Source organism: Embiotoca jacksoni, unplaced genomic scaffold, assembly GCF_022577435.1.
Source record: "Embiotoca jacksoni isolate LCO1_2020_lvr unplaced genomic scaffold, fEmbJac1.0.p SCAF_109, whole genome shotgun sequence".
In the NCBI taxonomy this organism is placed as follows: Eukaryota; Metazoa; Chordata; class Actinopteri; family Embiotocidae; genus Embiotoca; species Embiotoca jacksoni.
In genome coordinates this window covers 202704-218518 of record NW_027185240.1, presented here as the reverse complement: position 1 = coordinate 218518, position 15815 = coordinate 202704, and the positions used below count along the sequence as shown (strand labels likewise).

The following is a 15815-nucleotide window of genomic DNA, read 5'->3' as shown; positions in this document are numbered from 1 at the left end:
ACCTTTAAAACACCGTTAAAACACAAGGACCTTTAAAACACCCTTAAAACACGAGGGCTTTTAAAACACCCTTAAAACACCTTTAAAACACGAGGACCTTTAAAACACCTTTAAAACACGAGGACCTTTAAAACACCCTTAAAACACCTTTAAAACACGAGGACCTTTAAAACACCTTTAAACCACGAGGAACACACCTTTAAAACACCGTTAAAACACAAGGACCTTTAAAACACCCTTAAAACACAAGGACCTTTAAAACACCTTTAAAACACGAGGACCCATAAAACACCCTTAAAACACCTTTAAAACACGAGGACCTTTAAAACACCTTTAAACCACGAGGAACACACCTTGAAAACACCGTTAAAACACAAGGACCTTTAAAACACCGTTAAAACACGAGGACCCTTGAGGACCTTTAAAACACCTTTAAAACACCTTTAAACCACGAGGAACGCACATTTAAAACACCGTTAAAACACAAGGACCTTTAAAACACCCTTAAGACACGAGGACCTTTAAAACACCCTTAAAACACCTTTAAAACACCTTTAAGACACGAGGACCTTTAAAACACCTTTAAACCACGAGGAACGCACCTTTAAAACACCGTTAAAACACGAGGACCTTTAAAACACCTTTAAATTACGAGGAACGCACCTTTAAAACACCGTTAAAACACGAGGAACGCACCTTTAAAACATCGTTAAAACACAAGGACCTTTAAAACACCCTTAAAACACGAGGACCTTTAAAACACCTTTAAAACACCTTTAAAACACGAGGACCTTTAAAACACCCTTAAAACACCTTTAAAACACGAGGACCTTTAAAACACCCTTAGAACACCTTTAAAACACAAGGAACGCACCTTTAAAACACCCTTGAAACACAAGGACCTTTAAAACACCCTTAAAACACTTTTAAAACACGAGGACCTTTAAAACACCTTTAAAACACCTTTAAAACACGAGGACCTTTAAAACACCCTTAAAACACGAGGACCTTTAAAACACCCTTAAAACACCTTTAAAACACGAGGACCTTTAAAACACCTTTAAAACACGAGGACCTTTAAAACACCTGTAAAACACCTTTAAAACACGAGGACCTTTAAAACACCCTTAAAACACCTTTAAAACACCTTTAAAACACGAGGACCTTTAAAACACCTTTAAACCACGAGGAACGCACATTTAAAACACCGTTAAAACACAAGGACCTTTAAAACACCCTTAAGACACGAGGACCTTTAAAACACCTTTAAAACACGAGGACCTTTAAAACACCTTTAAACCACGAGGAACGCACCTTTAAAACACCGTTAAAACACAAGGACCTTTAAAACACCCTTAAAACACGAGGACCTTTAAAACACCTTTAAAACACGAGGACCTTTAAAACACCTTTAGAACACCTTTAAAACACGAGGAACGCACCTTTAAAACACCCTTAAAACACAAGGACCTTTAAAACACCCTTAAAACACCTTTAAAACACCTTTAAAACACGAGGACCTTTAAAACACCTTTAAACCACGAGGAACACACCTTTAAAACACCGTTAAAACACAAGGACCTTTAAAACACCCTTAAAACACGAGGACCTTTAAAACACCTTTAAAACACGAGGACCTTTAAAACACCCTTAAAACACCTTTAAAACACGAGGACCTTTAAAACACCCTTAGAACACCTTTAAAACACGAGGAACGCACCTTTAAAACACCCTTGAAACACAAGGACCTTTAAAACACCCTTAAAACACCTTTAAAACACGAGGACCTTTAAAACACCCTTAGAACACCTTTAAAACACAAGGAACGCACCTTTAAAACACCCTTGAAACACAAGGACCTTTAAAACACCCTTAAAACACCTTTAAAACACGAGGGCCTTTAAAACACCTTTAAAACACCTTTAAAACACGAGGACCTTTAAAACACCCTTAAAACACCTTTAAAACACCTTTAAAACACGAGGACCTTTAAAACACCCTTAAAACACCTTTAAAACACGAGGTATCTTTAAAACACCTTTCAAACACTGTTAAAAGGTGAGGACCTTTAAACACATCTGTCGCATGTCTGCTGCTCTATCAGCTGATGGCAGTAAGAACCTCCAGTATCTCCCTGATATGTTGGAGACGTGCAGGATGGCAGTGAGCGTCGGACCCTCTGTGATCTTGATGACTCGTCACTGTGCGTCAATGTCCTTTAAAAGTTCAGTTTGACCTCTATTCCTTTCAATGACCTTCACATGATTAGTGTTGACCTCTGCATGACCTACTGTCATAAATATGAAGCTGGAAAATACAGCGAGAGGATGCAGCTGTTGTTCTTCAGTGAAGAAACTGAATCCATATGCTCAACCTGCATCCAGCATGAACTGCAGCAGACATATTTTTATCTCAGTGTCCTGCTGTCATTCAAACAAAATAATATAAATAATAACTTTGTTTGATATCTTTGAATTATAGATAATAGTTAGAAAGAGACTTCCTGCTTGTTGGATGAACTCGTCAACTTCTTGCTGACGTATTTCTGACATCTGTTGAGATGATTTCACAGCGATCAACACTTCCTCCCAGTGAACCGTCCCATTCCTCCCGGAAGCTCCGCCTCCTCGTGTTTAATCCCATGTGATGTCAGAAGCAGGACATGAATATTTCAGTTGATCCGGTTGATTGAGCCCCTTCAGCTCATGCTGCTGCCTGTTACCTCTCCAGGTGTTCACTGGAACATCAGAACTTCTCTGTATGTATTAATAAATAAATATCAACCGAAGAAACACACAAATGGAACAATTTCTAAATTAAACCAAAAATCTTTCTCTGTAAAAAACTGTTTTCATCTCAAACATAGTGAAGTGAGATCGATACACCTGATCAGCTAATAAACCGGCCGGCAAACAGAACATCTGTGTATTGTATGCAGGCTGGTAACTTTGGAGATGTAGACCTCCTCTGAACCTCTGGACCTCCTCTGGACCTCTGAACCTTTTCTGAACATCTTCTGGGCCTCCTCTGGACCTCCTCTGGACCTCCGGACCTCTTTTGGACCTCTGAACCTCCTTTAGACCTCTGAACCTCTTTTGGACCTCATAACCTCCTCTAAACCTCTGAACCTACTCTGGACCTCTTCTGGACTTCTGGACCTCCTCTAAACCTCTGAACCTTCCCCACACCTCTGGACCCCCTTTGGACCTCCTCTGGACCTCTTCTGGACCTCTGGACCTCCTCTGAACCTCTTCTGGACCTCCGGACCTCTTTTGGACCTGTGAACCTCCTTTAGACCTCTGGTCCTCCTCTGGACCTCTTCTGGACCTCTGGACCTCCTCTAAACCTCTGAACCTCCTCTACACCTCTGGACCCCCTTTGGACCTCCTCTGGATCTCTTCTGAACCTCCTCTGGACCACCTCTGGACCTCTTCTGGACCTCTGAACCTCCTTTGAACCTCCTCTATACCTCCTCTGGACTTATTCTGGACCTCTGGACCTCCTCCAGACCTCCTCTAGACTTCCTCTGGACATCTTCTGGACCAGTAAACCTCCTCTGGACCACCTCTGGACCTCTGAACCTCCTCTAGACCTCCTCTGGACCTCCTGTGGACCTCTGGATCTCCTCTTGACCTCTAGACCTCCTCTGGATGTCTGAACCTCCTCTAGACCTCCTCTGGACCTCCTCCGGACTTCTGGACCTCCTCTGGACCTCCTCTGGACCTCTGAACCTCTTCTGGACGTCTGAACCTCCTCTGGACCTCCTCTAGACCAGCTTTGGACCTCTGGACCTCTTCCAGGACTATACCTCCTCTGGACCTCCACTGGACCTCTTCCAGGATTAGACCTCCTCTGGACCTCCTCTGGGACTCCTCTGTTCCTCTTCCAGGACTAGACCTCATCTGGACCTCCTCTGGACCTCCTCTAGACCTCCTCTGGACCTCCTCTGGACCCAGACTTGTCTGAATTCTCTTCATTTGTAGCTGATGGAGAATTGGGTCATGTGACAAAATGAAAACTCCATCCTCCGTCTCAGAGCTACCTGAAGACCAGAACCAGGACAGAACCGCTGCCTGCCGGTCTGCTGGTCCACTCCTCCTCTAGCAGCCCGGTTCTGTCTTGGTTCTGGTCTCCAGGTGTCTGACTGACTGTAAAGGCCTCCTCCTGTACGTGGAGGTGAACTGAGTGTAAACGCTGATGTCTGAGGTTCTGGCACCTCGTGGATCTTCCACTGAGATCAGCTGTTGGCAGGATGTGAGTCTCACTTTGGATTGAAGTCGTTCCACCTTGACGAGGTGTTGCTGCACGTGTTCCCCATCAAAGTGTTCTGAAGGTCGGTGGCTTCAGAGCAGGAAGGAAACAATCGTGGATATAAACGATTTAAAGCAGCAGGAAAAGTCATCAGTCTGGAACAGTAAGTTCAGATGGAGTCGAACCAGCAACCCTTCAGCAGGAACGGCATGTGAGGAAAAGGAAAGAAGTCGCAAGGAGACAAATCCGCCAGGTGACGATTGTGTTGTTGTAGTTGTTTTCAGGGCGCTGTGAGTGTAGTGTTGGAGAAGCCTGTTGCCATGGCAACATAGTTCAGGTGGTTCCCAGTGAATGTTCCCCTCAGAAGGTCCAGCAGAACTCGGTGTTGACAGCCTGACTCTGAAAACCCAGCTGGTGTCTCCTGACCTGATGCACCTTCTTTGGTCTTAGACGGTGAAGCTCCGCCCCCTCTTGAAACGTGATGTCATCAGAACACCTCTCCGGCTCGTCGCTTCATCGCCGGAGACTTTCTGAACATTTCGAGCGTCTCTGTTGACCGTTTACAGAGTTTGATATAAAGTCTGATGTTTCTCTGCTCCAGTTTCAGGACCGTGATGACATCACAGATGTTCAGGTACCAGCGGTCACGTTAACGTGAGGAACTCGGTGATGTTGATCCAGAGAGCCGGTAGTTGTTAACTTTGTTGTGTACTGATGATCACCTGAGACACCGTCCACGTTGACCAGCGTCCTCTGATCTGGTGTTGAGATGAAAATATTGATGAAAGCGGCTTCAAACTAGCGCCGACCTGTAATGATCATCACTACGGATCCGATGAGAGCTTCAGCTTCTACACGTTAATGTGTGGAACCTTCAGACGTAGTTTCACTGGAAGATCACGTTCAGAAAACACCTTCACACGTTTCCTTTTCCTTCAACTTCTGTCTGATGTAGAAACCGTTGTTCATTGTATCGTAGATACCCTCATGGTTGAAATGACCTTATTGTAAGTCACTTTGGATAAAAGCGTCAGATAAATTAAATGTAATGTAAATAATGTTTCGTTGTTTTCTAAACTTCTGTCTCCTCCTCTTTTTGTCTGCTCGACTGGCAGCCGACCGTCATCGCTTCCTTCCATCAGGAGGAACATTGATTTGGGCTCAGCGGGGATCATGCAAAACAGCCTCTCATTAAAATCAGAATTAGAGCTCCAAAACTGGCACGTGGGTTTCAACGGTGGGGCGAACAGAAAATCACTGGAAACTATTAAACCTGCACTTCGCCTTTTAGTCTAAAAACAGAGCCGTCTGATCCCGGCGATGAGCGTCACGTTTATAGTTTGGAGTTTTAAACTCCTGAAACACACCGATGCTCCAGACTGTCCTCTCTCAGACAATAAACTTGTATTCTGTGTGATTTTCAACTTAGTTTTATTTTTTAAAGTGGAAACCAGTGGATGACCTTCAGGACTAGTTTTCAATGTCAAGGTCGTTTGCTGTCCTCCAGCTGCAGGTCGCTGCCGAGCGTCATCTCCGTCTGCTCTTAACAAACATCAAACTAACGTCACAGCAGCCCTCATAAAATCCCCCTATCAGCTGTGAAGGCCCGGTTCAAACACACATTAACACACACACACACACACACACTCTGCCCTCTCCCTGTCCCCAGCCCCGGTTGCCTAGGAGACAGCTGAGACGGGACCCCATCTCATTACACGCCAATAGGGCTGTGTGACTGGCTACAGGAGGCTGTGTGGGATCTTTACCGCCACCTAGCAGCCAAAACCCAGAAAGATGTTTCTTTTCCTTTTTTCAAGAAGCTGAGATTCTGCCTAGTAACTCAATATGCTGACTTCTACCGGCAGCGCTGAACGTCTGAGGAGACGCCTCCAACCGTGAGGCTTCACCGCAGACAGACGAAAAGTTTCAGATGGACCGGCACATAAATTAGAACTTATTAATCAACGATTGACTGTAAACGTATTTTAAAGATGTGGTGGAAGAAATTACATCACTTCATACCGAGTGAATTGTCTAAAGAGTTTTAACCTGCATTTGTGGACGCAGCGATGAACTGTGTTCACAGACGATGGTTTTCACAAGTGTTCCTGAGCCCATGCAGTGATTTCCACTCCAGAATAGTGTGTTTTTAATGCAGTGCTGCCTGAGGGCCCGAAGATCACCACCATCCAATATTGGTTTCCAGCCTTGTCCCTTGTGTTCAGAGATTTCTCCAGATTCTCTGAATCTTTTAATGATATTATGAACCGTAGACGATGAAATCCACTAATTCTTTGTAGTTTTACGTTGAGGAACATTATTCTTAGATTGTTGAACTATTTTCCAACACAGTCTTTCAGAGTGGTGAACCTCTCCCCATCTTCACTGCTGAGAGACTCTGCCTCTCTGAAATCATCTTTTATACCTAATCATGTGACTGAGCTGTTGCCATGGTAACCTCATTAGTTGAGATGTTACACCAGGTGTTTTTTTTTGTCGTTTGTTGATCCTGACTTTTTGGAGACATGTTGCTGACATCAAATTCAAAATGAGCAGATATTTTTAATAAGATAATACAATTTCTCCATTTCAACATTTAATATGTTGTCTCTTGTCTATTTTTAATTAAATATGGATTTATGTGATTTGCAAATCATCGCATTCTGGTTTAATTTATATTTTATTTAGCGTGTAAACTTTTTTAGAAATTGAGTTGTAACTGGTGTGTGTAACTCTGGTGTGTGTAACTCTGGGGTGTAACTCTGGTGTGTGTAACTCTGGTGTGTGTAACTCTGGGGTGTGTAACTCTGGGGTGTGTAACTCTGGGGTGTAACTCTGGTGTGTGTAACTCTGGGGTGTGTAACTCTGGGGTGTGTAACTCTGGGGTGTGTAACTCTGGGGTGTAACTCTGGGGTGTAACTCTGGTGTGTGTAACTCTGGGGTGTAACTCTGGTGTGTGTAACTCTGGGGTGTGTAACTCTGGGGTGTGTAACTCTGGGGTGTGTAACTCTGGGGTGTAACTCTGGTGTGTGTAACTCTGGGGTGTAACTCTGGTGTGTGTAACTCTGGTGTGTGTAACTCTGGGGTGTGTAACTCTGGGGTGTGTAACTCTGGTGTGTGTAACTCTGGGGTGTGTAACTCTGGGGTGTGTAACTCTGGGGTGTGTAACTCTGGGGTGTAACTCTGGTGTGTGTAACTCTGGGGTGTGTAACTCTGGTGTGTAACTCTGGTGTGTGTAACTCTGGGGTGTAACTCTGGTGTGTGTAACTCTGGTGTGTGTAACTCTGGGGTGTAACTCTGGTGTGTGTAACTCTGGGGTGTGTAACTCTGGGGTGTGTAACTCTGGGGTGTGTAACTCTGGGGTGTAACTCTGGTGTGTGTAACTCTGGGGTGTGTAACTCTGGGGTGTGTAACTCTGGGGTGTGTAACTCTGGGGTGTAACTCTGGGGTGTAACTCTGGTGTGTGTAACTCTGGTGTGTGTAACTCTGGTGTGTAACTCTGGGGTGTGTAACTCTGGTGTGTAACTCTGGTGTGTGTAACTCTGGTGTGTGTAACTCTGGTGTGTGTAACTCTGGGGTGTGTAACTCTGGGGTGTGTAACTCTGGGGTGTGTAACTCTGGTGTGTGTAACTCTGGGGTGTGTAACTCTGGTGTGTGTAACTCTGGTGTGTAACTCTGGTGTGTGTAACTCTGGTGTGTAACTCTGGGGTGTGTAACTCTGGGGTGTAACTCTGGTGTGTGTAACTCTGGGGTGTGTAACTCTGGGGTGTGTAACTCTGGGGTGTGTAACTCTGGGGTGTGTAACTCTGGGGTGTGTAACTCTGGGGTGTGTAACTCTGGGGTGTGTAACTCTGGTGTGTAACTCTGGGGTGTGTAACTCTGGTGTGTGTAACTCTGGGGTGTGTAACTCTGGTGTGTGTAACTCTGGTGTGTGTAACTCTGGGGTGTAACTCTGGTGTGTGTAACTCTGGGGTGTGTAACTCTGGGGTGTGTAACTCTGGGGTGTGTAACTGTTGTGTAACCGTTTCTCCTCAGAACAACACAGCCTCAGACGGGTGCTGGAATATACTGTAGTTTATTAATTCTAATCCATGTGTTCTATTAAATATGAAAAACTTCCAGTATAAATGGCCACATGTATCATTACGTCTCCACATGTATCGACACGTCTCCACATGTCTCCACACGTCTCCACATGTATCGACACGTCTCCACATGTCCCCACAGCAGCAGAAGCAGGAGTTTGGGCTAAATGCAGCAGGACACTGTTGTGCTTTAAATTTCTACTTGACCAGGAGACAGAAGACAGACAACTGACACACTGCATGAGACGAAGCCACGAACTGTCTCTACGTTAACGGTTCTGGACGTTATTCTCCATCACGGTTCGTCTCCGGATGACGTTTGTTGCAGAGCAGCTGCTGTTCTCCCTCCGTGACTGACGGACAGTTAATCTTTACATCTAAATAACTATGAGGCGACGGCTGCTCCTCTTCCTCTTCAGGTGAAAATAAAGCATCTATACACTAACAGCAGGTAAACCGCCGTGTCGTTGTGCCTCGGTCCTCAGCGCGGCGCCGACCGGCCCAAAGCATAGTATTGTCATTTAAATGTAGATATAGGCAAGGGTGATCGGAGCTAACACTACAAATCGATATAGCACGCACACACAGCACACCTGAACGAAGACGGACGAACAAATAAAAGACGGAATATCAAGAAATAAACTCTGTCGCGGTAACAGAAGATATGGCATTCTGTTTACTGCAGAACTGAGCCTACTGGACTGGCTTGTGTGGAGAGGAACCGTCTGCAACAGTAACTGTGATGTGGAGGAGATATACTGAAGGGCTTCGGCCCGATCACACCTGGAAGTAACGTTCCCCCGGGTGATCCGATCTGTTCACACCTGGAAGTAACGTTCCCCCGGGTGATCCGATCTGTTCACACCTGGAAGTAACGTTCCCCCCGGGTGATCCGATCTGTTCACACCTGGAAGTAACGTTCCCCCGGGTGATCCGATCTGTTCACACCTGAAAGTAGCATTCCCCCCGGGTGATCCGATCTGTTCACACCTGGAAGTAACGTTCCCCGGGGTGATCCGATCTGTTCACACCTGGAAGTAACGTTCCCCCGGGTGATCCGATCTGTTCACACCTGGAAGTAATGTTCCCCCCGGGTGATCCGATCTGTTCACACCTGGAAGTAACGTTCCCCGGGGTGATCCGATCTGTTCACACCTGGCAGTAACGTTCCCCCCGGGTGATCCGATCTGTTCACACCTGGAAGTAACGTTCCCCCCGGGTGATCCGATCTGTTCACACCTGGAAGTAACGTTCCCCTGGGCGATCCGATCTGAAAACTCAGACTCGACCCGATCACGTCGGTGATGTTTGTCAGAAATAAAAAAATTGGAACCAAGAGGAGGTTCTGGTGAAACCGGCGTCAGGTGTTTTTTATAGTTCTGCCGGTCCAGGACGCGTTCGCGGCTGAATGAACATGGTGTGAGCAGATCGGCTCTCCGTGACTCCTCCCACCTGTGATCGGATCACCTCGGTACCGCCGGGTGTGAACGGGGCCTCGGTAAACATTCTCTAGGCCTCTGACTCGGACTGGTCCGTGGCGACGCTGCCGTTCAGCTCGCCCGGTCCGGATTGCTCCTGGATGTCAGTCATCTCCCCGACGATGAAGGTAGGCTCCTCCCCTCTGCCGCCGTCGGGCGGCTCGGCCGCCTGGTTGGCCAGCGTGGGCTCCTCGTCCAGGCGGCTGGAGATGGACCAGTAGAGGTGGGCGTCCAGCCTGGCTGCAGCCAATGACAGCTCCCGTGCTGAGACGGAGGGCGTGTCCACCTGGGTGGGAGGGGGGAGGGGGGGGACATCAGGTCATGTATGTGGAGCATCGAACGCCGGCCGTAGAATCTGCTCTCAATCTCGTCCCCGCAAAAATAAACATGGAATAAATCCTGCAGTTGGAATTCCTACATTTCCCAGCATGCCTTTCAACAACCCCAGGAGAGAGAGAGAGCTCAGCGTTGGTCCCACATGGAGGTGCAGACAGGAGCAACAGAGGGAGATGTTCTCCATGTTCACTCTTCAGATGAACGATTCTCAGACTTATCAAACCTGCGACCTTTGAACTCATGTCTACGCTTTTTAATGCACATTTTAAACACAAACTTCTGCAGCGCTCGTCTTTCTGTCCCCTCCCCCGACGTTACCTCGAAGGTGTGGTGAAAGGCTCCGTAGTCCACGTCGAAGAAGCCCTCGGCCAGCGACATCATGGGACTGAACCTGTGGCCCCACAGAACCTCCTCGGCCAGGTAGGAGCTCCTCGCCTGGCACGTCATCCCTGGAACACACCACCTCCGTCAGAACCCAGAACACACCTCGACCAACCAGCTGGAGCCACCAGGAGTGGGAGGAGTCACAGCTCCACACCTGACGTATTCAACTCTCCATGTTTGGAGGCCAAAGCAAAAAGTTTAAAATCGTCCTCCCTGAAAGGATCTGACAGACGAGGAGAACCCAGCTCATCCTTCCTGGAGGACCGCGAGCTGGTTGCTGGTTGGAGTCCAGCAGCGTCAACATAGCGAGGACGTTCTGTAAATCCAAACCTCTGAAAGGTTTGTTTAAAAAGCTGCAGAGAGCCGATAGATTCAGGAATAAGATTAAGAGATGATTTATGGAGAGCTGAGATGAAAGCTCACGTTACGTCCAGATCTAGTCAGAAACACGCTGCAGCTTCAGATCCCTCCTCGTTCCTCCTGCAGTCTGCTGCCGTTAACTTCTTCGATTTTATTACATCGTTTACAATTTTACCTCGGAAACTTCTACGAGAAATCCCATAAAACCTTTAGATGTTGTTAACGGTGATATTTGCCGAGTCTACACATTTATACATTTTCAAACTGAATTCTCTTCAGCTCAATAAACATTTATTTTGCTCTATCTCCAGAGTAACGCAGCAGACCTGCATGTTTCCTGGTGTTTGCACATGAAATGTTGTTTTTAAGTCACATTTTATCTGTGAATTTATGACCTCACTTTGTAAATAATGAGTGTCTCACCGGTGGCCTCCACCATCCCCTCCAGGATCACCACGATCTCAAAGTCCTCCTTCTCCAGCTGCGCCTGGGACATGTCCCAGAACGGCGAGTGGGCGTCGACCTCGTGGGAGATCACCAGCGGTGAGACGAGGAAGAGACGGTCGTCGCCCGTCTCGAAGCCCACGCTGATGTCCGTCTGGTCCAGAGGGATGAACTCACCTGCAGGGGGCGGTAGAACAGGTGAGCAGCTCGCATCCAACAGCAGGTAAATAAAACATCTGCTCGAAGATATAACATTACAGATTCTAGTGTCTCAGAAAGGATCCGCTGCTGCATTTAGTTTCAGGAGACAGCTGTCAATCATTCAGGAGGAGGAGCAGTCGATCAAAAAGTTCAGAGACTCGTCCACCAGAATCAGACTGTAGCAGGTTGTTATCTTTGTTAGCAGATTGTTATCTTTGTTAGCAGATTGTTATCTTTGTTAGCAGGTTGTTATCTTTGTTAGCAGGTTGTTATCTTTGTTAGCAGGTTGTTATCTTTGTTAGCAGATTGTTATCTTTGTTAGCAGGTTGTTATCTTTGTTAGCAGATTGTTATCTTTGTTAGCAGGTTGTTATCTTTGTTAGCAGGTTGTTATCTTTGTTAGCAGGTGGTTCTCTTTGTTAGCAGGTGGTTATCTTTGTTAGCAGGTGGTTATCTTTGTTAGCAGGTTGTTATCTTTGTTAGCAGGTGGTTATCTTTGTTAGCAGGTTGTTATCTTTGTTAGCAGGTTGTTATCTTTGTTAGCAGATTGTTATCTTTGTTAGCAGGTTGTTATCTTTGTTAGCAGATTGTTATCTTTGTTAGCAGGTTGTTATCTTTGTTAGCAGGTTGTTATCTTTGTTAGCAGATTGTTATCTTTGTTAGCAGGTTGTTATCTTTGTTAGCAGGTGGTTATCTTTGTTAGCAGGTTGTTATCTTTGTTAGCAGGTTGTTATCTTTGTTAGCAGATTGTTATCTTTGTTAGCAGATTGTTATCTTTGTTAGCAGGTTGTTATCTTTGTTAGCAGGTGGTTATCTTTGTTAGCAGGTGGTTATCTTTGTTAGCAGGTTGTTATCTTTGTTAGCAGATTGTTATCTTTGTTAGCAGGTGGTTCTCTTTGTTAGCAGGTGGTTCTCTTTGTTAGCAGGTGGTTCTCTTTGTTAGCAGGTGGGTATCTTTGTTATCTTTACCCTCCTGCGTCTGCTTGGACTTGATGAGTTTGGCCCTCATGTTCGCCCCAACGATGTGCGAGCTGCGCAGGTCGCCGACTCGGAACATCAAACACAACGTGTCGTCTCTCCGAGAGATGACGGCGTGTTTGGAGAACACCAACGTCTCAGCTCGCTTGTTGGGCTGAGAGATCTTCACGAACATGCAGCCGACCTGGAGGAGGAGGAGGAGGAGGAGGAGAGGAGAGGAGGAGGAGGGGAGGAGAGGAGAGGAGAGGAGAGGAGAGGAGAGGAGAGGAGAGGAGAGGAGAGGAGGAAACACATCACAATGACATATTAACATGGTTCATCATCTCCTCCTGGTCGGTGTTACTGCAGGAGGCGACTAATAATAATAATAAAGTTTTGCCGACAGACTTGTTTGGTGACTTTAAACAAAGATCTGGTTTCCTGATGTGCTGAACAGGTTTAAAAATGTTCATTTCCAAGTGTGAGACTCAGATCTGCAGCCACAGCTAAGATGGTGTAGAAGAATCCAGACTCCTATGAACAGTTGCTCTCACCATGAAGGCGTTGACCATGGAGCCCAGGATGGCCTGCAGCAGCAGCAGCATGGTGCCCACCGGACACTGGTCGGTGATGACGCGGTGGCCGTAGCCGATGGTGGTCTCCGTCTCGATGGAGAACAGGAAGGCCGAGATGAAGCTGTTCACGTTGTTGACGCACGGCGTCCACGTCTCGTCCTCCAGATGGTCCAGATCACCGCTAGGAAGGAAGAGGAGGAACAGAGGTGGTGGAGGGGGGGGGGGGGGGGGGGGTGGGTGACGTCTCTTCATTTAACAGCATTCAGACGTAACCACGACGATTAAACTGATCTTCATCCTCTCAGCTTCTCTCCATGTTTCAAACACACCTGACGACTAAATGAGGTGATTTTATAAACTCGACTTTCCTCCTCGGAAACACGAACTTTAACCCAAACTATGATCTTTCCCTAAAACAGGTGGTTTTAATGTGACCCGGTTACCCGGTCCGCATGTTGAACCGGGCCGCATGTTGAACCGGACCCGGTTACCCGGGCCGCATGTTGAACCGGGCCGCATGTTGAACCGGACCCGGTTACCTGTCTGGAACCTTCCGGCGGGTCGGACCAACGACCTGCAGGCTCGTTTGGGTCGAAGGACTCTTTTTAAATGTGCTCTCTCTGTTCAGTGATGACGAGGATCCACCGACTCCTCGGTGGTCTCGGGACCGGAGACTCTTACCGGCAGTAAGCGATGAGGTACCAGATGGCGCCGAAGAAGAGCCACGTGACGGCGTAGGCCATGACGAAGACGAACAGCGAGCAGCGCCAGTTGAGGTCCACCAGCGTGGTGAAGATGTCGGTCAGGTAGCGGTACGTCTCCCGCATGTTACCGTGCTGCACGTTGCAGCGGCCGTTCTTCTCCACGTAGCGCTGGCGCTTACGACGGTTCCGGGCTGAGACGAAGAGGAAGAGGAAGAGGAAGAGGAAGAGGAAAAGAGGAAAAAGAGGAAGAGGAAAAGAGGAAAAAGAGGAAGAAGTCTTTCTGTCTTACCTCCAACAGAAAACATTACATCCACATTTCTGAGTATGTTTGAATGATGGCTGTGACTGCAGCAGAGGAGGAGGAGTAGGAGGAGGAGGAGAGGGGAGGAGAGGAGAGGGGAGGAGAGGGGAGGAGAGGAGAGGAGAGGAGAGGAGGGGAGGAGAGGAGAGGAGAGGAGAGGAGAGGAGAGGAGAGGAGGAGGAGTAGGAGGGGAGGAAAGGAGCAGGATGAGACATGTTAACCAGGAGCAACGTGTTCTGAAGGAGGTGCCTCACCCCAGCCGAACCTCCCTCTCTCCTTCTCCGGACCCGGCGTCTTCTTGCCACTCGGCTGGTTGGCTTTGGCTTCGCGCTCCGCCAGCTTGGCCTGGAACGACCTGTTGACCTTCACCGGGGTCGGGGTCGGCAGGGAGGGCGTCGTCTCCGTAGTGACGACGTGGCCCAGCTCCTCCGATCGGCTGAAGACCCCCGTGGAGGCGGTGGCCTCAGTGGCCACCTCCACCTCCTCCACCTCCCCTTCCCCCTTCTCCTCCACCGGCAGCGACAGGGAGTCCGGACGGGACGGGAAGACCGAGTTCTCCAGCGCCATGGTCCCCCTGTGTGTGTGTGTGTGTGTGTGTGTGTGTGTGTGTGTGTGTGTGTGTGTGTGTGTGTGTGTGTGTGTGTGTGTGTGTGTGTGTGTGTCCCTACGGCAGACTGCTCTTTGATTGGACCATTTGTTTGCTTGAAGCCTGGAATAAAGACGGACAGAGATCAGATGAAATCCTGCATTGATCAGCTGTTCTGTTGTCATGGTGATTCTCTGAATACTAACACCACCTCCTTTTTGTTGCTTTAATTTCTTCTGAGGTTTTTAGAAATCGACCTGTTTGTTTCTGTAGTTTCCTCAGAAACATGGAGGTCTGTTTGTTTCTCCGACTTCCTGATTTATATGTTGACTGATCTGAGGAGCCAATCAGAGGCCTCCTGCTGTTCTGGTCTGTTGCAGCCACTTTCAGCATCTCCATGTTTCATAAGCCACCCTGAGGTGGTGTGTGTGTGGCCCGTGTGCGCGTGCGTGTGTGTTGTGTAAGTGCACTTGCTGCTATTTTAAATATATGCTGTATTCCTGCTGCTGAGATTTCTTACATAAGTCCGTGTAAGACTCGAGTGAAACATGAATGTGGACCGTAAAATGGAGTCTGGTCCTGCTCGAGCTCTGAGGACGTGTTTGGACCGCTGGCAGACGGACGCACGAGGAGGCTGATGGAGACGGTGGAGATGACGCAGTACGCCTGATGGACAGATCAGAAACGGACTGTCTGAGGATGAAACGTACCTGCTTCACTTGTAGATGTTGGATCAGGAGGAACACGACAATCCGGTCCCGGAGCGAACCGGGGTCCGCAGCCTCTGTCCAATCCCGCCCATCTCCGGTGTTCAGCAGCGACGCAGCATCAGGTCCCGGAAAACAAAGAGCACCTCGATGCTCAGCGTGAACTCAGATCGGAATAATGATAATGACAGAATAGAACCCGTCCAGGTCCACAGATCACTGCTGGCGGTTCCGAACAACATGTGTTAAATGGAGGCAGCAGGAGGAGCCGGCAGCGCGGAGAGCTCCATCATCATCATCATCATCATCTGTGCATGTGATGCAGTCGGTCAGGTGTGGAGCCTCCGAGAGGAGGAGGAGGAGGAGGCGGTCACCTCCCCCCTCCCGGCTGCCAGACCCGCAGTATCTGCAGTCCAGAGAGGAGGAAGAGAACCAGAGGGAGAGGCC

At 47.9% G+C, this 15815-nt stretch overlaps 1 protein-coding gene across 1 annotated transcript; it reads right to left on the bottom strand.

The window, feature by feature from the left end:
* Positions 1-8310: 8310 nt before the first annotated feature.
* Positions 8311-15813, bottom strand: kcnj9 (potassium inwardly rectifying channel subfamily J member 9). The gene is made up of 8 exons (XM_069177963.1): positions 15372-15813; positions 14330-14784; positions 13752-13965; positions 13050-13251; positions 12508-12700; positions 11318-11515; positions 10469-10599; positions 8311-10100 (listed from the first exon to the last, which is right to left on the bottom strand). Exons 2-8 carry the CDS (start codon positions 14640-14642, stop codon positions 9846-9848), a joined length of 1506 nt encoding a protein of 501 aa, XP_069034064.1. The 5' UTR covers positions 14643-14784; positions 15372-15813; the 3' UTR covers positions 8311-9845.
* Positions 15814-15815: the final 2 nt, after the last annotated feature.